Source organism: Homalodisca vitripennis, chromosome 3, assembly GCF_021130785.1.
Source record: "Homalodisca vitripennis isolate AUS2020 chromosome 3, UT_GWSS_2.1, whole genome shotgun sequence".
In the NCBI taxonomy this organism is placed as follows: Eukaryota; Metazoa; Arthropoda; class Insecta; order Hemiptera; family Cicadellidae; genus Homalodisca; species Homalodisca vitripennis.
Genome location: NC_060209.1, coordinates 197,623,927 through 197,648,297, shown reverse-complemented (window position 1 = coordinate 197,648,297; position 24,371 = coordinate 197,623,927). Strand labels below are relative to the sequence as shown.

Sequence of the window (24,371 nt, the reverse complement as noted above, 5' to 3'; positions counted from 1 at the left end):
CAGCTCAAGACACGTTGCGCTACGTAACTTTATTTCATCCACCGAATTATCGACCTATTCACATAGCACATGGCTCCATCGTTTTGATTCTTCATTAGCTGCAATAGTCTCAAAGAACTCATGATGGAAAAATGATTTTGAGGAAATGTCGTCGTAGATCATCACTTTACCTGTCGTAAACATTAGTTTATGCCATTCGTTTTAGAATTATTTGTTTTATGTTAATAGCACTGACAAACTGGTAATAGTTACTCATTTTTGTATGTACGATCCAGTCTTTTAACACTCGTTTTTTTGCTTTGACGCAGAGAGTCGTATCGTCAGCAGATTAAAATATTTTCCCCTTTTAAAAAACGTGGTAAGTTCTTTTTACGTATAATAAACAATACAGGGCCTAGAATAGACCTCTGGGGGACTCCCATGGTGGCTCTGTGAGATAAATCGCGTTTTTATGAGTCTATAAACAAAGCTTTTAGTATTTTATTCAGAACTGACTGTACTGATAAGTGACGTTGATATCCTGTGTAGCAAATATTATCTTCCTTGGAAATAACTTTCCACATGTTAGGAAAGAAGTTACTCAATGTGTTGATTGGGTTCAAACTACGCTTTTACTGGCGTAAAAACAACCGCACATATATCAATGTACATCACGCGATTGTTGTCTCTATATAACGCCTGCCATCTTTATATCTTGGAAATCAAATTGACTGTATTTCTAGACTTGACTAAATTCCATGCAACATTGCTGTCTACGAACAATAAAAAGTTATTGATTGGTTGATCTAGACAAGGCGACTTCGCCGGTTCTGAGTGAAGATTAGTTCCTTTTCCTGCTGTTGAACTTGCAGGCTTCCTTGACATGATGTTTGACTAATCATTGGTGCACACACAAACTGATAACCAGCCAGACCGAAATTAAAAGAGTTTGGCTGAAAGACACGACACCCATATTGTGCCATTCTTTAACCTAACACCTTCTGACTTACTTATCATTCTATCGTATCCTGAAGGTATCCAATTTTCGCAAAGGGTGAATTAAAACACACATATAACTTTCAAAAATGTATTTGAAATTAAAATTTAGAAGGAACATCCCATTTTAATGTCGTATAGGAAACAACTGTTTCGGGATAAACTCTTTATGGACCAACAATATGAAAATATATACAAGTTATTGTAACATTATTCAATACAATACATCCATTCGAGGTGGGATAGCAGATCATGTAAACGGGAATAAATTGTTCACAAAAACTGTCCTATGACGATATTTTTAAACGGGCTCACAACTATTTTCAGTATTTTAAATTACTGTATTATTAACTTTTCCAAACATTAGAAAAATTAATATTCATTATATGGCACTACTTAAAAGATACGCATAGTGAAATTCATTCATACTCAACTAGATTTAGAAACAAGCTTTTCTTAGTTTTCAACTAATATGTATTTAAAGTAACGTTTGTTAATAATACTATATTAACTGCTTGAATATCATCCAGACATTTTTATCGATGACAATATCGATCTTTTTTAATTAAATTTGATGGGAAAATAGCACGTCTTATATTTATCCTATTAATAAAATAAATACAAAAAATGTTCTTCTTATTGCATGGTGTGAAAAATATATGTTTGAGAAATATATAGCTTTTTACCATTTATCAATTGTGGCACTACCAACGAATAAATCATTCCTTGCTTTTAGTAATATACAGGAGCATCGGAACCCTGGACTCTGGTAGATGTTGCTACTATAGGTCGCACAAAACTACCACACTCCTGTACCTCAAGTTATAATACTAGAATAGAGGTAAGTCTTGAGAATGGTCGTTACCCCAGAGTATGGATGGTTTAAAACAGTACCAGTTGCATAATTGACGGGAGTTTATTTTCAAAATTTAAGGACTTACACGAAATGAGACAGTATTTTGTTACATTAACCGTACAAACATTTTTGACAAGGTCTAAAACATCTGTTGTTGGATCAAAACTGTACTAATCCAAACTTTTTTCATAATTGTAAGAAATATTACACTAATGATTCCTGGACAATCAGTGAAAGGTACGTACTATACAGTAAATTGTAATTTTCAAACAAATTTCAGTGTTAGATTTTATTTAAAAATATATATACAACATAAACACATGTTTCTAGAGAGTCTTAAAAATTCGTAAACATATAAATATATTTATATAAATAAATAAGTATGGGTGTCCATGATCCAGAACACAACATTCATATGCGAAAGTCTCTTTGACAAAATACAACCACGAACTAACTTTATAAATAATGACCAAAACAACAGGATTACAAAAATTTATTAGAAAAAAGCTTTTTTACAAAAATATATGGTTTTACTACTTTATTAAAATTTCAAACAATTAAATTATTTCTGAAGGTAAAGCATTCTCAGTATGGATTACATTGCAGGCAAAATTCCTCCAAATGATGAGAAGATTACAAGTTTAAACACATGAGGTTTCTAACCAAACAAATAATATGGTGGCACCATTCGTCCACACAGAAAGCAATCACAGATACTGTACGAATAGACGTATATAATGTTACAACGGATCTGGTTGTGGGTAGGGGAGATTCAGTGGTGTTGTGTCGAGGGTGCGGTTTGTTCAGCGTCACGCTTGCCCAGACCGAAGCTGTACTGGGGACTGCGCACAGGCCTGTCGTTCTCCTCTTCACTGCGCATCATCTCTAATAGATCACTGCTCACATCCCTCTTGCCTGAAATCAGAGTGAAGAGTGAACCACAGTAACAGGTGGTGCTGCGGTTCGCTTGCCCAGACCGAAGCTGTACTGGAGACTGCGCACAGGCTAGTCGTTCGTTCTCCTCTTCACTGCGCATCATCTCTAATAGATCACTGCTCACATCCCTCTTGCCTGAAATCAGAGTGAAGAGTGAACCACAGTAACAGGTGGTGCTGCGGTTCGCTTGCCCAGACCGAAGCTGTACTGGAGACTGCGCACAGGCTAGTCGTTCTCCTCTTCACTGCGCATCATCTCTAATAGATCACTGCTCACATCCCTCTTGCCTGAAATCAGAGTGAAGAGTGAACCACAGTAACAGGTGGCGCTGCGGTTCTCTTGCTGTGAGTCACGCTTGCCCAGTCCGAAGCTGTACTGGGGACTGCGCACAGGCCTGTCGTTCTCCTCTTCACTGCGCATCATCTCTTAATAGATCACTGCTCACATCCCTCTTGCCTGCAATCAGAGTAAAGAGTGAACCACAGTAACAGGTGGTGCTGCGGTTCGCTTCCTGTGAGATATTATTTCCCTGGCAGAAACTGTACTGGTGTCAGCAAATTATACGAGATTTAACTATTGTGTGAGAATTTGCTAGCGGTGAGATTACGGTTTTAAAGCCACTGAAAAGAGTTCAAAACCAAACACATACACCGTTGTCGATATTTTAAATTTTATATGGTAAATTTACATTGTCAAACATATATACTAGGGAGGAGGCGAGGCTATTTTTGTGATACTAAATCTTTCTATTGACACTGAATGAAAAATTCAAAGAAACAATTGATCTTTATGATCCAACTCATTTGATCTTAAAGTTGATATAATATTCATAAATTAAATGATTAATATTAACTATCTTATCCCCTGACTGAATATTAATATTGAATTTTTAATTTATTCAACTTGATTTATAAATCATCCTACATTTTTTGCAACATCCTAGTACATTTTTCTACAACCATTCGTCATACTAACCATACTAAAAAGAAGTCATTTTTATCCATTCTGAAACTATTCCGGAAAAAACTGTTGCACTCTGTTTTAACACCTTAAATTATTCCGGTTTCTAGAAAAATATTTAAGCAAATTTTGAGATTTACCTAAGGTGCCTGATTTTCCGACACCAAGGCTGTCTTATTCACTTTTACATACGATATGATTTTTTTTATACGAGGAAACCTCTCGACTTTCACGAAATATTCTACAAAATTGGGACAACATTTATTCAAACAATTTCATCAACAGTTTTTCTTTTTTGTTCAGTTTCATGTATTTTAGTGTCATAAAAATAAGTATTTTTATATTTTACATATCTTCATACATGTCATAATAGTAAGCAAGTGTCACAAGCAGAGAAAAACTATTTTAATTTTCTAGTGTACTCTTCGAATATTTACTCACCAAGCCCGAAAGAGTACAGTTTGCTTTTTTTGCCAAGACCAAAGTTGTAGGGGGATGGAGCTGCTCTCTTGCCGCCGTTCCTCATGTCTTCCTCGCCCAACTCGTCATCGGTATCGAAGTCTCGCTTTCCCAGACCGAACGAGTACAGCCGGCCTTCTCGCTTTCCAAGGCCAAAATTATAAGGTGAAGGCGACGCCCGTTTTCCCATCCTGTACTTGAAGTCCGAATCGTAATCCACGTCATCATCGTCGTAGTAAGCGTTTCTCTTGCCTAGACCGAAGGAGTACATTCGGCCTTCTCGTTTCCCCAAGCCGAAGTTGTACGGTGACGGCGCCGCTCTTTTGAGGTCGTAATCAAGGTCGTTGTCTTCCTCTTGGTCATATCTACAAATTACACCACAAAATCTCTATTAACAACACTATTAACAAACCTTCCCCTACACATAGTAATATCTGTTTGCTTATCAAGGTAATAAACAACACCTATTATAACTGTCACTATAACAGTGACTCCCTATATTTATTATAAAGTGATTTCACAATTATTTTTATTTCTTAATAGCACACAGCATGCAAGAATAAGAAAAAGAAGATGGAAAATGTGTTTTATTACATTATGAGACCATTATTATACAAGTCACCCTCACAATTGCCAAGGTAATGAATGTATGATACCGGTCTTTCTGGATTTTTTCAGACGGACGTAGACTCCAGATTCCAAAGGTGACGTTTATGACAGTGTCAGATCTCAGACGCTGCACTATGTAAGTGAAAGGTGAAAAAGATTTAAACCCAAAACTTGCACGGAAACTAATGTTTGGTTGCAGAACCGAGATGGGTACGTAAGTTTTTTCAGCAATCTTAAGAAACCCTCATTTGTTCAATGTACTAAACCTGCCTTTCCAGGTTATATTTGTTTCAGTTGAACAATTAGTTGTTTGAAGAAAAAATTTTAAATAATGTAATTGTGTAAACTTTACACTTGACGGTGAACCGGGTGTTAGATATAGCAATAGGCCGAATATATTAGTCCCTCATTTTTGAAGCGGGTTGTAAAGAAAAAAATATCACCCGTTAAGGCTTAAAACATACCAGGATAAAAAAAATAAATACAAAATTAAGGTTTGTAGTTTGTTTTGGACGATGAAATGATTGTGAAGGAAACAGTCGTTCCGTGATACAATACAATCATATATTATTTCCTCATTTTTGAAACCGGTTGAAAATAAAAATGTGATCTGCTAAGACTTATAACATACCAGAATCAAAACAATAAATACAAAATTGTGGTTTGAAGTTTGTTTTGGACGATGAAATTGATTGTGACGGAAAGAGGAATTTTCTGTACATTTACCATAGTTCAGTGTTACAATACAATCAGTAATATATATATATATATATATATATATATATATATATATATAAAAAAAATTAGATAAGTTTCACTGTTTCCTTCAAAATTAAGAATATCTGTTTCATTAAATACGTATGACTAAATACTTTTCACAAAGAAATAATGTATAACTTATTGGAAAAATAATTTAAACTCTCATTGAGAAATAGAATACTCAGTAAATAGGGGGCTTATTTGCCTAGAAGGGGGATTATTATAGACAGAATAAGCAATGATTGACCAATTCACCTTTCTCTCTTGCCGAGGCCGAAGGAGTACATCCTGTGGGGAGCGTCCCGCTTGCCCAGGCCGAAGTTGTACACAGGTAGTCGCTTGTATTCTGACACGTAGCTGTAGGCAGCGCGCTTTCCGAGCCCGAAGTCGTACATGCGTTTGTCGTCTACCTCAGAGGCAAACACCCGCCACGAGGGACACAGCAGAGCTACTGCCAGCAGAGACGAGATCATCATCCTGCAACACAACCAGAACCATTTCATCTCACCTGGTCTACATATTCAATATTAACACATAGATTTAAAAATTTATGTATTTTCAGTATTATTACAGTACTGCAAGTAGTAAAAACACATGCGTTGCACGTGACGCTTTGTTCTATTAACCCACTTTATACGTGGCATCACAGAACAGTATTTAAGAAGAATCACAACATAGTTCCGTTGCCACAAATGCGAATCTGAACGTTTTACCGGGAAGTGCGGGAATATTTAGAACAAGTACCACTTTGTATATTTACACTTCCTTTACCGATCTCACAAGATAAAACCCTTTCGCTGTAGTCGCTACGATATTCAAATGTCTGAATTCTTTGTCAATCGTTTTAACGTGAGATCAAGTTACCTTTTAGTTATCATACAAACAATTTCTTTACGATTCTACATTAAAACTATACCATTTATAGCCTATCTAAAATAACAAACTTAAAACTCCAATTCTCTCACAACAGACCCATTGCCTAGAGTTACAGTCATTATTTATTTTTTACTGAAAGTATTGAGAATTAAGATTTAGAATAACATGAATAGCGAATGTAGATATCACTTAAGGGACTGTTTAGAAATGGCAACGTAGTGCTCGTACAATTACAGGATATTACACTAGGGACTGTAAATAAGTACCACTTGTAATCTCTATTGAGAGAATTTTATAAAGACACATCACCGTTCCAAGAAGAAGGACATAGGGCTCGTACAATTATAGGATATTACACCAGGGACTGTATATAAGTACCACTTGTAATCTCTATTGAGAGAATTTTATAAAGACACATCACCGTTCCAAGAAGAAGGACATAGGGCTCGTACAATTATAGGATATTAACACCAGGGACTGTATATAAGTACCACTTGTAATCTCTATTGAGAGAGATTGATAAAGGCATACCACTGTTCCAAGACCAAGGACATAGGGCTCCTACAGGATATTACACTAGGGACTGTATATAAGTACCACTTGTAATCTCTATTGAGAGAGAGATTGATAAAGGCATACCACTGTTCCAAGACCAAGGACATAGGGCTCGTAACAATTATAGGATATTACACCAGGGACTGTAAATAAGTACCACTTGTAATCTCTATTGAGAGAATTTTATAAAGACACATCACCGTTCCAAGAAGAAGGACATAGGGCTCGTACAATTATAGGATATTACACCAGTAACTGTATATAAGTACCACTTGATAATCTCTATTGAGAGAATTTTATAAAGACACATCACCGTTTCCAAGAAGAAGGACATAGGGCTCGTACAATTATAGGATATTTACACCAGGGACTGTATATAAGTACCAACTTGTAATCTCTATTGAGAGAGATTGATAAAGGCATAACCACTGTTCCAAGACCAAGGACATAGGGCTCCTACAGGATATTACACTAGGGACTGTATATAAGTACCACTTGTAATCTCTATTGAGAGAGATGATAAAGGCATACCACTGTTCCAAGACCAAGGACATAGGGCTCTCCTACAGGATATTACACTAGGGACTGTAAATAAAGTACCACTTGTAATCTCTATTGAGAGAATTTTATAAAGACACATCACCGTTCCAAGAAGAAGGACATAGGGCTCGTACAATTATAGGATATTACACCAGGGACTGGTATATAAGTACCCACTTGTAATCTCTATTGAGAGAGATTGATAAAGGCATACCACTGTTCCAAGACCAAGGACATAGGGCTCCTACAGGATATTACACTAGGGACTGTATATAAGTACCCACTTGTAATCTCTATTTTAAGAGATTCGTAAAGACATATCACTGTTCCAAGGATAAGAACAGGGGTCTCGTACAATTAGACGATATACGACTTGGACATCTAAGAATCGTGTTTTAATTTTCCAAGAGATAAATAAGGACATGTTGTTTTTTAAAAGAACATTGTCAGAGTGCTACTACATTTAACGATATTACGCCTGGGACGGCTAAAAATTTAAACTGTCAATGACTAATGTAGTGTTTGATTAGCTAATATTTGTATGTATATGTCGAACCAATTGTCAATCCTGGTCAATTAATGATTGTTGTGGGTAATTATCGCAAGTTCATCAAGTGCTGTCTGTAAGTCATCAATCTTGTACTTTATCGACTCCCCCCCTTCATTCGGTTTGATAAGGACCTCGCAGAGCCCAGCGAGACAAAGAAGGGCAGAATAACGCTTTAAAAGTGGATCGATAAAGTTAAAATGGATTACCAAAGTATGTTATAAAGTAAGCTAAAGTAAGAATAACATTGTTTCTCTAAGTTTATTATTCACTTAAAAATAGTTATATTCTAAACAGTTAATATTAAAACTGGATGTTATAAGTTATTAACTAAGCTAAGTAAGAATAACATTGTTTCTCTGATTTTAATATTCATTACACAATTATTTCTATCATGTTTTAAACGGTTAATACTAAAACTGGATTAGGTAAGTACGTTATTAAGTAAGCTAGTAAGAATAACATTGATTCACTGGGTTTAATATTTATCAAACAATAATTTCATTCATAATTTAAAGTTAATATTAAAAGTAGTTGCCTAAGTACGTAAGCTAGTAAGAATAACATTGTTTCTCAGAGTTTAATTTTGAAAAATCATTTCCATCATGTTTTTAAACAGTTAATATCAAAACTGGATTACCTAAGTTTGTTATTAATTAAGATAAGGAAGAATAACATTGTTTCTATGGGTCTTAATATTCATTAAGCAATGATTTTAGATACATACTTTAAAAAAGTTAATACTAAGGTAGATTACTTAAGTACATTATCAAGTAAGCTAAGTAAAAATAAACTGTTCCTCTGAGTTTAATATTCATTGAGCAATCATTTCAGTCACGTTTTTAAACAGTTCATATTATAGTGGATAATCTAAGTACGTTATTAAATGAGCTAAGAAAAATGACACTGCTTCTGTCTATTTAATATTCAGTAGCAAATGGTTTCAGTCAGGAATAAAACAGCTAATATAAAAAATGAATTTTATAACTACGTTATTGAGTAAGCTAAGTAAGAATTAACAATGTTTCTCTGCGCTTAATATTCAATAAGCAACCATTTCAGTCATATTTTAAACAGTTAATATTTCTAATTATGTTATTAAAGTAAGCTTAGTAAGAATAAAACCGTTTATCTGCGTTTAATATTCACTAAGCAATAATTATATTCATTTTATAAAAGTTAATATTAAAACTAGATTACCTACATACCTTATAAGTAAGCTATTAAGAATAGCATCAAATCCTCTGAGTTTAATATTCATTAAACAATAATTTCATTCATGTTCTAGAAGTTAATATAAAAATTGATGATTTAAGTACGTTTATTAAGTAAGCTGTAAAGAATAATCGATTCTCTGAGTTTAATATTCAATAAGCAACAATTTCAGTCATATATTAATTAGTTAATATAAAAAATTGATTATCTAAGTACGTCATTAAGTAAGCCGGTAAAGAATAACATTAAATTTCTCTAGGTTTAATATTCATTAAACAATAATTTTTTATTCATGTTCTAAGATGTTAATATAAAAAATTTATGATTTTAAAGTACGTTATAATGTGAGCTGTTAAGAATAACACTAATTCACTGGATTTAATATTTATCAAACAATAATTTCATTCATGATTTAAAGTTAATATTAAAAGTAATTGCCTAAGTACGTAAGCTAGTAAGAATAACATTAAATTCCCTAGGTTTAATATTCATTAAACAATAATTTCATTCACGTTCTAAAAAGTTTACGTTTTTAGTAAGCTAAGTGAGAAAAACTCCGTTTCTCTGAGTTTTAATAATCATTAAGCAACCATTTCAGTCGTGTTTTTAAACAGTTAATATTAAAATTTAAGAACTGTTTGAAGCACGGTCGGGTGCTACTTCCCCGACTCGGTGCTATTGTGTGCGTATGTATGAAAACAGTAACAAAAGGCGGAATAACCCCTCTCGTCCACAACACAAACACTGCGCTACTCTCTGCTGTCTACAGCGCTTCCTCGTTTCAATCAGGAAATGTTTTTTGTACCTTAGAGCTGACGATCCATTTGTACTAGACTCGTAGTCTCTGTTTGAAGCGCTCAAACGATTGGGTTGCCGTTGCAAAAACGCTATGTTACTTTACCATATTTATAGTGTATCCAACCAAAAAATCAATTTAACTTTTTGTCTATGAATAGAGAGTTTTAAAACTTTTTTAACCCTTTAAATATTCAAAAAGAACTCAACTGAAAGTTTAAATTTAAGAAAAATAATTCAAATTAAACAAATGTCTGTATTAAAATTTGGAATTCTTGATATCATTGTGAAATTGTATAAACCTTATTACAAAAAATACCGATTTTCCTTAATTAGAAGATGGGGTAACAATAAATTGACTTTAGTTTAATCAAGAACAGGTATAAAAAACTAATTACAGCCAATACCGCGATAGCTAATTGACTACTAAAAGAAAATAATTATAATAATGATAATTTTTTTTAATTTAATACAAAATATTTAGAATATACTCATATAACACATTTTATTTATTTTATATACAATACCGGTAATTATATTTAAAAATACAAGGTTATAAAAAAAATCAATTTTCAGCTACAATGCGCAAATTTAAAAAAATCTAAATTAAAATAAAAAAAAATTACATTGTATAAATTCTATTTTATTTAGAACATTCTATAACTCTAGCAAGCAAATTAACAAAACATGGAGGTTATTTTTGCGAGAAACTTTAATACAGTATATTTAAATAATGTATTAGGTTGTAGAATTACTAAATATATTCAAGATTTATTAATATAAATAACATCAACATACCCAATACATTTTTATAAGATCTAATTACAGAATTATAAATCATTTTTAATTTGTAAAATATTTTCCAAAAGAAAATGTTATTTATATCGATTAATCTCTCGGCTGTTAAGTTTTCATCACTCCTCTGTCTGTATGTTCTTTCGCACGGTATCTCGAAAACTGATTTGAGGTTATAGACACAACATTTTGCACGATGGTTAATTTATTATAGGCAAAATAGAGTGCAAAGATGCGGAATGTTATCTCAAACGTTGTTTTTGGCTGAAGGTTAGCAAATCCTAGTTCTCAGCAGAATCTCAAAAGGGACTATGATATAAACTTGGAATTTTGTATATTTTGCTACGCTTCAGTGGGATGGCAAAATTCTTTTTCTCTCAGCCCGTCTTCCGCAAGATTTGTCGAAAACATTTTCCATACATTTTCCTTGAAACTTTGTACGAAGCTTTTGAACATAAAAAAATATGCAATGAGTTTGGTTATGGTTCTTATCGTCTGAAGAAATTAACTGAGCGTTAGTGAAGCCTAACTCTATTAGGGTTATTTCGAAAAATGATTTCAGCTGTAGATTTGAAGATTCACTTTTACATAGGCAAGATCATGTTCAAACGGTAGTACGTACCCTTTTCTGGGATTTGGCTTAGAATTAGTAAATAATGTTTTGATATATAATTGTCTATATGCTTCAACATTCACTTCTACATAGGCAAGATCAAGTTCAACGGTAGTACATACATATCCTTTTCTGGGATTTGGGCTTAGAATTAGTAAATAATGTTTTGATATATAATTGTCTATATGCTTCAACATTCACTTCTACATAGGCAAGATCAAGTTCAACGGTAGTACAATCACATATCCTTTCTGGGATTTGGCTTAGAATTAGTAAATAATGTTTTTTGATATATAATTGTCTATATGTTTAAACATTCACTTCTACATAGGCAAGATCAAGTTCAACGGTTAGTACATACATAATCCTTTTCTGGGATTTGGCTTAGAATTAGTAAATAATGTTTTGATATATAATTGTCTATATGCTTCTCAACATTCACTTCTACATAAGGCAAGATCAAGTTCAATGTTAGTACATACATATCCTTTTCTGGGATTTTGGCTTAGAATTAGTAAATAATGTTTTGATATATAATTGTCTATATGTTTAAACATTCACTTCTACATAGGCAAGATCAAGTTCAACGGTAGTACATACATATCCTTTTCCTGGGATTTGGCTTAAGAATTAGTAAATAATGTTTTGATATATAATTGTCTATATGCTTCAACATTCACTTCTACATAGGCAAGATCAAGTTCAAACGGTAGTACATACATATCCTTTTCTGGGATTTGGCTTAGAATTAGTAAATAATGTTTTGATATATAATTGTCTATATGCTTCAACATTCACCTTCTACATAGGCAAGATCAAGTTCAATGTTAGTACATACATATCCTTTTTCTGGGATTTGGCTTAGAATTAGTAAATAATGTTTTGATATATAATTGTCTATATGCTTCAACATTCACTTCTACATAGGCAAGATCAAGTTCAACGGTAGTACATACATATCCTTTTCTGGGATTTGGCTTAGATTAGTAAATAATGTTTTGATATATAATTGTCTATATGCTTCAACATTCACTTCTACATAGGCAAGATCAAGTTCAACGGTAGTACATACATATCCTTTTCTGGGATTTGGCTTAGTGAATTAGTAAATAATGTTTTGATATATAATTGTCTATATGCTTCAACATTCACTTCTACATAGGCAAGATCAAGTTCAACGGTAGTACATACATATCCTTTTCTGGGATTTGGCTTAGAATTAGTAAATAATGTTTTGATATATAATTGTCTATATGCTTCAACATTCACTTCTACATAGGCAAGATCAAGTTCAACGGTAGTAAACATACATATCCTTTTTCTGGGATTTGGCTTAGAATTAGTAAATAATGTTTTTGATATATAATTGTCTATATGCTTCAACATTCACTTCTACATAGGCAAGATCAAGTTCAACGGTAGTACATACATATCCTTTTCTGGGATTTGGCTTAGAATTAGTAAATAAATGTTTTGATATATAATTGTCTATATGCTTCAACATTCACTTCTACATAGGCAAGATCAAGTTCAACGGTAGTACATACATATCCTTTTCTGGGATTTGGCTTAGAATTAGTAAATAATGTTTTGATATATAATTGTCTATATGCTTCCACAACATTCACTTCTACATAGGCAAGATCAAGTTCAACGGTAGTACATACATATCCTTTTCTCTGGGATTTGGCTTAGAATTAGTAAATAATGTTTTGATATATAATTGTCTAATATGCTTCAATCATTCACTTCTACATAGGCAAGATCAAGTTCAACGGTAGTAGTACATACATATCCTTTTCTGGGATTTGGCTTAGAATTAGTAAATAATGTTTTGATATATAATTGTCTATATGCTTCAACATTCACTTCTACATAGGCAAGATCAAGTTTCAACGGTAGTACATACATATCCTTTTCTTGGATTTTGGCTTAGAATTAGTAAATAATGTTTTGATATATAATTGTCTATATGCTTCAACATTCACTTCTACATAGGCAAGATCAAGTTCAACGGTAGTACATACATATCCTTTTCTGGGATTTGGCTTAGAATTAGTAAATAATGTTTTGATATATAATTGTCTATATGCTTCAACATTCACTTCTACATAGGCAAGATCAAGTTCAACGGTAGTACATACATATCCTTTTCTGGGATTTGGCTTAGAATTAGTAAATAATGTTTTGATATATAATTGTCTATATGCTTCAACATTCACTTCTACATAGACAAGATCATGTTCAACGGTAGTACATACATATCCTTTTCTGGATTTGGCTTAGAATTAGTAAATAATGTTTTGATATATAATTGTCTATATGCTTTCAACATTCACTTCTACATAGGCAAAGATCAAGTTCAATGTTAGTGCACATCCATTTTGGGATTTGGCTGACACTTAGTGAAGAATTTACGTTTTACATTTCTGACAGTGGCATCTTACATTTATACAGACTTAATATGTACAACCAGATTACAAACATATACTAAAGCCTAAATGTACAGACCAGAATACGCTATCTGTCTGTCCGGAGGATTCATCAATAATAAAATAGCTATAAATACTGAATGCAACTTTAGCTACACGACACGTTTCTCTGGCTTACTTCTGCCGTTTATTTGTAAATGCACTTACATGGTTTTTAGCCAAGGATAAATCTTTTCGTTACATTATCTCTCCAAGGACTTTTGCACCCCATACATCAACGTTAGCTTCCAGAGAGGTACTCTCTCATTGCATTAAGTTCTGTTTGGTGAACTTTCCTCATAATTTATAATTTTTCTCCAATTTGGACCCAGATAATCAATTTAGGGAACCTTGTATTTAATACGTGAGTACTAACAGAAAGTTTTAAAGTATAAGTATTCGGATCTAGGGTCTAACTCTATTCTCTAAAAACACTGACTTGCAACGTAAAACCGTTTATTCGGATGCAATGGGTATAAAGGAGCAGAAATGGGAAAATGTGCAGACAGAGTGAGAAAACTGGATCCCGGCGGGGATGAAATCTGACCAACACACAGAAGTATCAATTTGTCTTCCTTTGTTCTCCGGCCGTTCTTTATCTCATGATGTCTCCCCATACAATGTTCCGTCTTCATATCGTTATGTGGAACCGACAGAGCGAACTTTCCCTACTTATTGAACATATGAAATGCTTTTAATAATTTTCAACATTAAATTTATAGCACTACCGATATGAATTTATAAAATAGGGTTTACTGGTAACTTTGTTTGATTCTCATACTTTTTTTTTTTTTTGACGTTAAATGAAATGAAATCGTCGTTGCGCTTTGAATTACATAGATGATGTTGACTTGTGAATATATATGTAAACAAATTCCATTTTTGGGACTTAGGAATGACATAGATATTATTTTATTTTTTAATATTAGAGTAAATAAATAAATATTTGAGATGGACAAGAGGATAAGGAAAGCAAAGACTAGTAAAAAATACGAATTCATCATCCAGTGCTTTGATTATGACACGACGAAGGTTGACAAAATTACGCCCTTTCCCTCCTTTTCTCTGCCTACACCACAGTGCGTGGACTAATTAAACTGTTTCATAGTTATTGAATCTCTCAATAGCAGTAAAGCTGCCATTCACTTGTTATTACTTGTTTAATAATTATCGTTCTATTGAGTTATTGAACCTCTCAATATTAGAAAAGGTCATTTTACTTGTTGTTACTTGTTTAATAATTATCGTTATATTGAGTTTATTGAACCTCTCAATAACAAAGATGTAATTGCACTTGTTAGAAAAGACTACTAATAAATAAGGGAAGTGACTTTCCAGTGTTTTGCTGATAACGTTTCCAATAAACCTAGCTGTGGTAAACTCGCTGGAGTCTGAGATGGAGTTATAGAGAAGGTAGAAGAGGATTCGGTGGTTCAGAATTATGAGGAAAATATGAGGACACTGACGACCAGTGGATTACAGCAAAACTTCATCATCTTTCTTTAAGAATAGAGAGGATGCCTACTGCAACTTCATGGATAGTGGGCAGGAAAGTCGTAAAAAAGAAGTCCTGGGTCAGGTTTACTGGAGCAGCTTCTGATCCCGTAGTTTATCTGGAAAGGTGCAACAAGACTTGAAGACAGACAACTATGAGGGTGGTCAAGCAGCTGAGGGAGAGAAAGGGTAGTAGAGAACTGTCATGGGAAACTAGTTCTTCTAATCTAGTTTCCTCAGGGTTTAGAAGTCACTACATCTAAAACTTTATCGGTAACAGTATAAAAATGGGGTCTTCATTTTTATGGTGTACCAGGACATAAGCGTAGGAGCATTTTTACAACGGGTGGGAGAACTAAGGAGGGATCGGCACGTCAAAATTATTTGATTCTGCAGTTGGATATTTTTTCTGGTTAGGCCTTGGTTTGAAATCGGTCAGCTCACTCATGGGTTACGAGCTCTGCTGAGAAATACGACTAGTAATTCCAGTCTCCAATTATAATTTCAGTCTTTAACGTAAAATTCATAATCGTGTCAAAGGGGAGCATAACCCGGTTTATATGTTTCTGGCCGCTAAGGAAGTAATTTATGATCTTTTGCTGAACCTTTTTTTTTGAAGCAACACGATTGATTAAAATCTTGAGTATCCTCAATCATTCATCTACAAGACTGTCTTTATGTTAGATCAAAAACTCTTGATGAATACAAGAACACATATAGTTCATAAATCGTACACAGCTATGAAAGTAAGGAAGTAAAATAGTTAGCAAATCTATAAATTTGAAAGTCAGCCTTTTCTCTTTACATGAAAATGTACATATCCTCAACGAGGTAGAGGGTTGACATACTATGTTTCTGCACACAACTTATAAGCTTCAACTAAAATATGGTCTATCACAAAAATCTCAGATAAGTTTTTGTTCTGGAATTCCAACAGGCAGAGTCGACGGTTCACTCGATAAAGTTAAGTCGATTATTAAGAGGAAGGAATGGTTGGCTAGCAGTTGCTACATTGCAAGATTCATGAAACCCCTGTCATATCAGAGTAGGTAATATCTGCCGCAGCTAAGCCCCTAAATGGTACTGAGGCACTGCAAGTATGCTCTGCAGAAGAATACAATATTTATTCCAATATTCAATCAAAAACTTCTCCAAGGTTCACTCGATAAAGCTCCAGATTAAGAGCAAGGAATGTTTGGCTAGCAGTTGCTAAATTACAGTATTAATGAAACCCCCTGTCATATCAGAGTATGTAATATCTGCCGCAGCTAAGCCCCTAAATGGTATTGAGGCACTGCAAGTATGCTCTGCAGAAGATACAATATTTATTCCAATATTCAATCAAAAACTTCTCCAAGGTTCACTCGATAAAGCTCCAGATTAAGAGCAAGGAATGTTGGCTAGCAGTTGCTAAAAATTACAGTATTAATGAAACCCCCTGTCATATCAGAGTAGGTAATATCTGCCGCAGCTAAGCCCCTAAATGGTATTGAGGCACTGCAAGTATGCTCTGCAGAAGATACAATATTTATTCCAATATTCAATCAAAAAACTTCTCCAAGGTTCACTCGATAAAGCTCCAGATTAAGAGGAAGGAATGTGGGCTAGCAGTCGCTAAATTACAGGATTAATGACACCCCTGTCATATCAGAGTAGGTAATATCTGCCGCAGCTAAAGCCCCTAAATGGTATTGAGCCACTGCAGGCATGGCTCTGCAGAAGATACAATATTTATTCCAATATTCAATCAAAAACTTCTCCAAGGTTCACTCGATAAAGCTCCAGATTAAGAGCAAGGAATGTTGGCTATCAGTTGCTAAATTACAGTATTAATGAAACCCCCTGTCATATCGAGCCACTGCAAGGCATGCTCTGCAGAAGATAAAAAAATTATTCGAGTATTCAGTCAAAATATTCTCGAATAAAGTCAATTCATGTAACGGTTACAAAAGTGTCCCAACCCCCTGTGTTTTAATGAAGCACGGTGAAGGTAAATTAGTGTTGTCAGGAAAAGGACGACTAATCTATATTTTATATTGTTATGATTGATAAAAGAGTGGAAGGAGGAAAAATAAATTGTTAATCGTGTATTAAATAAAGATTGTTTGTGTCCATATTCTTTTTTGTGTGTTTAGGAAGAAGTGAAAGGAGAACAATAATAAGTATTCAATCTTAATATATCACATTACAGATTAAGTACATTTTGAAAACCCGTATCGAATTAAGGTTAAACATTATTTAAGGAGAAACACAAATAATAATAATACATATTATAAAGTAGCATATGAACATATAAACGTAATATAAAACTCGTCAAACGTTAATTATCATAACTTTATTGAATTATAAAAAGAATTAATAAACAATATCATTAATACTCCATATACTAACTGTATAACTAATATGTAATTTTTATATATGTGATATATACAAATTCAATATATAATCATTCCAAGTTATAATAATAGAAATCCTTTTAAGCAAAAAATTCATGTATTTTAATACTCCAAACAAACTCGAGGATTAAAATATGATTGGCTTGAGTTGAATAAATAAATTATAAAAAAATAACAGTTTCGATAAATTAGTCAATCGTGTTACTCAAAACTTTCAAACATTACCAATTATAAAGAATAAAATAAATATTAATAATTATTTCTTCCTGATTATCATAGTGTACATAATACTCCCTGGATCACAGAACAATACAGCAAAATATGCCTGTATGTAAGAATTGTTACATTCTTGATGCAAAACAGTTACTTTATTGTCATATTCCTCTGTTGTATCTCGAGCAGAACAACATCTCATCGTATCTCAGGCATCATTTCATATCTGAACCTCTCTTCGCTTTTCTCTGCGGTTTATGTTCTGAAGAAATGGGGTCTCTTCTCCGATGATGTCAGATCTTACATTTTAATACCGCATTCAGTGCACAGTAAAAGCAGAATGAAAGCACTTCTTTATGTGGGGTCAATGTCTTATACCCAGCCTCAAGCGTGGCTGCTCTGCTATTAAAACTTTAAATGAAATACAAGAATATTATTACTTTTCCACAAAACAACGATTTATTTTTCCCCAACTTGTACTTCAGGAAAATACAGGAAATAAAAAAATGGAAAGGCGGTAGTGACTACTTCTTATCATTTATCATCTTCTACTGAAAGCATTGGGAATTAAGATATAGGAAAAACATGAATAGCGAATGTAGATATCATCACTTTAAGGTCCTGTTTAGAAATGGAAATTATAAACTCTATGAGCGAGAGATAATAAGATCCTATCACTGTAACAAGAAATAGGAACCAATGCTCTATATAGTTAAAGGAATTGCTATAAAATTGCTACTTCTTAAGGACTATTAAGAAGTAGCACTTTTAATCTGTATTGTGAGTGATGGGATAAGAGCATATTACTGTAACAAGGACATTAAGGGAGTACTCGAAAAAATTAGAGGATATTACTCTAGGAACTGTTTAGGAGTTTGCACTTTTAATCTCCATTATGAGTGATTGATAAGACCATATCACTGTTCCAAGAACAAGAACATAGGGCTCGTACAATTATAGGATAAAACACACTAGGAATTGTATATAAGTATCACTTATAATCTCTTTTACGAGAGATTGATAAAAGGTACTCGTATATCACTGTTCCAAGAATTGTAATTGAACATAGGGCTCGTACAATTTACAGGATATTATACTGGAGACTGTATATAAGTGCCACTTATAATCTCTATTGAGAGAATTTTATAAAGACACATCATCACCGTTCCAAGAAGAAGGACATAGGGCTCGTACAATTACAGGATATTACACTAGGGACTGTATATAAGTACCACTTGTAATCTCTAATGAGAGAATTTTATAAAGACACATCACCGTTCCAAGAAGAAGGACATAGGGCTCGTACAATTACAGGATATTACACTAGGGACTGTATATAAGTACCACTTGTAATCTCTAATGAGAGAATTTTATAAAGACACATCACCGTTCCAAGAAGAAGGACATAGGACTCGTACAATTACAGGATATTATACTGGAGGAGACTGTATATAAGTGCCACTTATAATCTCTATTGAGAGAATTTTATAAAGACACATCACCGTTCCAAGAAGAAGGACATAGGGCTCGTACAATTACAGGATATTACACTAGGGACTGTATATAAGTACCACTTGTAATCTCTATTGAGAGAATTTTATAAAGACACATCACCGTTCCAAGAAGAAGGACATAGGACTCGTACAATTACAGGATATTATACTGGAGACTGTATATAAGTGCCACTTATAATCTCTATTGAGAGAATTTTATAAAGACACATCACCGTTCCAAGAAGAAGGACATAGGGCTCGTACAATTACAGGATATTACACTAGGGACTGTATATAAGTACCACTTGTAATCTCTATTGAGAGAATTTTATAAAGACACATCACCGTTCCAAGAAGAAGGACATAGGGCTCGTACAATTATAGGATATTACACCAGGGACTGTATATAAGTACCACTTGTAATCTCTATTGAGAGAATTTTATAAAGACACATCACCGTTCCAAGAAGAAGGACATAGGGCTCGTACAATTATAGGATATTACACCAGGGACTGTATATAAGTACCACTTGTAATCTCTATTGAGAGAATTTTATAAAGACACATCACCGTTCCAAGAAGAAGGACATAGGGCTCGTACAATTATAGGATATTACACCAGGGACTGTATATAAGTACCACTTGTAATCTCTATTGAGAGAATTTTATAAAGACACATCACCGTTCCAAGAAGAAGGACATAGGGCTCGTACAATTATAGGATATTACACCAGGGACTGTATATAAGTACCACTTGTAATCTCTATTGAGAGAATTTTATAAAGACACATCACCGTTCCAAGAAGAAGGACATAGGGCTCGTACAATTATAGGATATTACACCAGGGACTGTATATAAGTACCACTTGTAATCTCTATTGAGAGAATTTTATAAAGACACATCACCGTTCCAAGAAGAAGGACATAGGGCTCGTACAATTATAGGATATTACACCAGGGACTGTATATAAGTACCACTTGTAATCTCTATTGAGAGAATTTTATAAAGACACATCACCGTTCCAAGAAGAAGGACATAGGGCTCGTACAATTATAGGATATTACACTAGGGACTGTATATAAGTACCACTTGTAATCTCTATTGAGAGAATTTTATAAAGACACATCACCGTTCCAAGAAGAAGGACATAGGGCTCGTACAATTATAGGATATTACACCAGGGACTGTATATAAGTACCACTTGTAATCTCTATTGAGAGAATTTTATAAAGACACATCACCGTTCCAAGAAGAAGGACATAGGGCTCGTACAATTATAGGATATTACACCAGGGACTGTATATAAGTACCACTTGTAATCTCTATTGAGAGAATTTTATAAAGACACATCACCGTTCCAAGAAGAAGGACATAGGGCTCGTACAATTATAGGATATTACACCAGGGACTGTATATAAGTACCACTTGTAATCTCTATTGAGAGAATTTTATAAAGACACATCACCGTTCCAAGAAGAAGGACATAGGGCTCGTACAATTATAGGATATTACACCAGGGACTGTATATAAGTACCACTTGTAATCTCTATTGAGAGAATTTTATAAAGACACATCACCGTTCCAAGAAGAAGGACATAGGGCTCGTACAATTATAGGATATTACACCAGGGACTGTATATAAGTACCACTTGTAATCTCTATTGAGAGAATTTTATAAAGACACATCACCGTTCCAAGAAGAAGGACATAGGGCTCGTACAATTATAGGATATTACACCAGGGACTGTATATAAGTACCACTTGTAATCTCTATTGAGAGAATTTTATAAAGACACATCACCGTTCCAAGAAGAAGGACATAGGGCTCGTACAATTACAGGATATTACACCAGGGACTGTATATAAGTACCACTTGTAATCTCTATTGAGAGAGATTGATAAAGGCATACCACTGTTCCAAGACCAAGGACATAGGGCTCGTACAATTATAGGATATTACACTAGGGACTGTATATAAGTACCACTTGTAATCTCTATTATGAGAGATTGGTAAAGACATATCACTGTTCCAAGGATAAGAACAGGGGTCTCGTACAATATGACGATATACGACTTGGACATCTAAGAATAACACTCGTGTTTTATTTTCCAAGAGATAAAGAAGGTCATGCTGTTTTTAAAAGAACATTGTCAGAGTGCTACTACATTTAACGATATTACGCCTGGGACGGCTAAAAATTTAAACTGTCAATGACTAATGTAGTGTTTGATTAGCTAATATTTGTATGTATATGTCGAAGCAATTGTCAATACTGGTCAATTAATGATTGTTGTGGTAATTATCGCAAGTTCAAGTGCTGTCTGTAGTCATCAATCTTGTACTTTATCGACTCCCCCCTTCATTCGGTTTGATAAGGACCTCGCAGAGCCCAGCGAGACGAAGAAGGGCAGAATAACGCTTTAAAGTGGATCGATAAAGTTAAAATGGATTACCAAAGTATGTTATAAAGTAAGCTAAGTAAGAATAACATTGTTTCTCTAAGTTTATTATTCACTTAAAAATAGTTATATTCTAAACAGTTAATATTAAAACTGGATGTTATAAGTTATTAACTAAGCTAAGTAAGAATAACATTGTTTCTCTGATTTTAATATTCATTACAAAATTATTTCTATCATGTTTTAAACGGTTAATACTAAAACTGGATTAGGTAAGTACGTTATTAAGTAAGCTAGTAAGAATAACATTGATTCACTGGGTTTAATATTTATCAAACAATAATTTCATTCATGATTTAAAGTTAATATTAAAAGTAGTTGCCCAAGCACGTTATTACGTAAGCTAGTAAGAATAACATTGTTTCTCAGAGTTTAATTTTGAAAAATCATTTCCATCATGTTTTAAACAGTTAATATCAAAACTGGATTACCTAAGTTTGTTATTAATTAAGATAAGGAAGAATAACATTGTTTCTATGGGTCTTAATATTCATTAAGCAATGATTTTAGACATACTTTAAAAAGTTAATACTAAGGTAGATTACTTAAGTACATTATCAAGTAAGCTAAGTAAAAATAAACTGTTCCTCTGAGTTTAATATTCATTGAGCAATCATTTCAGTCACGTTTTAAACAGTTCATATTATAGTGGATAATCTAAGTACGTTATTAAATGAGCTAAGAAAAATGACACTGTTTCTGTCTATTTAATATTCAGTAGCAAATGGTTTCAGTCAGGAATAAAACAGCTAATATAAAAAATGAATTTTATAACTTCGTTATTGAGTAAGCTAAGTAAGAATTAACAATGTTTCTCTGCGCTTAATATTCAATAAGCAACCATTTCAGTCATATTTTAAACAGTTAATATTAAAACTGATTTCCTAATTATGTTATTAAAGTAAGCTTAGTAAGAATAAAACCGTTTATCTGCGTTTAATATTCACTAAGCAATAATTATATTCATTTTATAAAAGTTAATATTAAACTAGATTACCTACATACCTTATAAGTAAGCTAGTAAGAATAGCATCAAATCCTCTGAGTTTAATATTCATTAAACAATAATTTCATTCATGTTCTAGAAGTTAATATAAAAATTGATGATTTAAGTACGTTATTAAGTAAGCTGTTAAGAATAATCGATTCTCTGAGTTTAATATTCAATAAGCAACCATTTCAGTCATATTTTAAATAGTTAATATAAAAATGTATTATCTAAGTACGTCATTAAGTAAGCCGGTATGAATAACATTAAATTCTCTAGGTTTAATATTCATTAAACAATAATTTCATTCTTGTTCTAAAAAGTGTAAATAAATATTAAAATATATTACCTAAGTACGTTTATAAGTAAGCTAAGTGAGAAAAACTCCGTTTCTCTGAGTTTAATATTCATTAAGCAACCATTTCAGTCGTGTTTTAAACAGTTAATATTAAAATTTAAGAACTGTTTGAAGCACGGTCGGGTGCTACTTCCCCGACTCGGTGCTATTGTGTGCGTATGTATGAAACAGTAACAAAAGGCGGAATACCCCTCTCGTCACAACACAAACACTGCGCTAGTCTCTGCCGTCTACAGCGCTTCCTCGTTTCAATCAGGAAATGTTTTTTGTACCTCAGAGCTGACGATCTATTGTACTAGACTCGTACTCTCTGTCTGAAGCGCTCAAACGATTGGGTTGCCGTTGCAAACGCTATGTTACTTTACAATATTTATAGTGTATCCAACCAAAAATGAATTTAACTTTTTGTCTGTGAATAGAAAGTTTAAAACTTTTTACCCTTTAAATATTCAAAAAGAACTCAATTGAAAGTTTAAATTTAAGAAAAATAATTCAAATTAAACAAATGTCTGTATTAAAATTTGGAATTCTTGATATCATTGTGAAGATTTTATAAACCTTATTACAAAAATACCGATTTTCCTTAATAAGAAGATGGGTAACAATAAACTGACTTTAGTGTAATCAAGAACAGCTATAAAACTAATTACAGCCAATACGCCATAGCTAATTGACTACTAAAAGAAAATAATTATAATAATGATAATTTTTTAATTTAATACAAAATATTTAGAATATACTTAAAATAACACATTTTATTTTATTTTATATACAATAATATTATGTTATTAACTCCACTTTTGTTATGACTAACAACCAATCCATTGTCCACAAATACAAATACCTCTCACTTTAAGTTGGCAAAGGTAAGAGAAGATATACAGTTTAATTAAGTTATGCCTGAGTGAAAATATTATTCCAAATTTATGTTCAATTAAAAAACTAAATCTACATCAAGAGCTGCGCTAAAAGCATTAAAAAGAGGGAAAATAATATGGATAAAAGAAG

At 33.1% G+C, this 24,371-nt stretch overlaps 1 protein-coding gene across 2 annotated transcripts in view; it reads right to left on the bottom strand.

Moving 5' to 3' along the window:
* Positions 1-1,052: 1,052 nt before the first annotated feature.
* The window catches only part of LOC124358003 (allatostatin-A), a 115,280-nt gene continuing 91,961 nt past the window's right edge, over positions 1,053-24,371 (bottom strand). Inside the window, exons 3-5 of one of the 2 annotated variants that reach the window (XM_046810212.1) lie at positions 5,810-6,031; positions 4,169-4,551; positions 1,053-2,746 (exon numbers count right to left, since the gene is read on the bottom strand). In XM_046810212.1, the coding sequence (XP_046666168.1) occupies positions 2,604-2,746; positions 4,169-4,551; positions 5,810-6,030 (747 nt within the window). In that variant the 5' untranslated portion in view covers position 6,031 and the 3' untranslated portion in view covers positions 1,053-2,603. Of the gene's footprint in view, positions 2,747-3,106; positions 3,224-4,168; positions 4,552-5,809; positions 6,032-24,371 lie in introns of those variants that run through there. The other variant, XM_046810213.1, reaches the window with a different exon arrangement.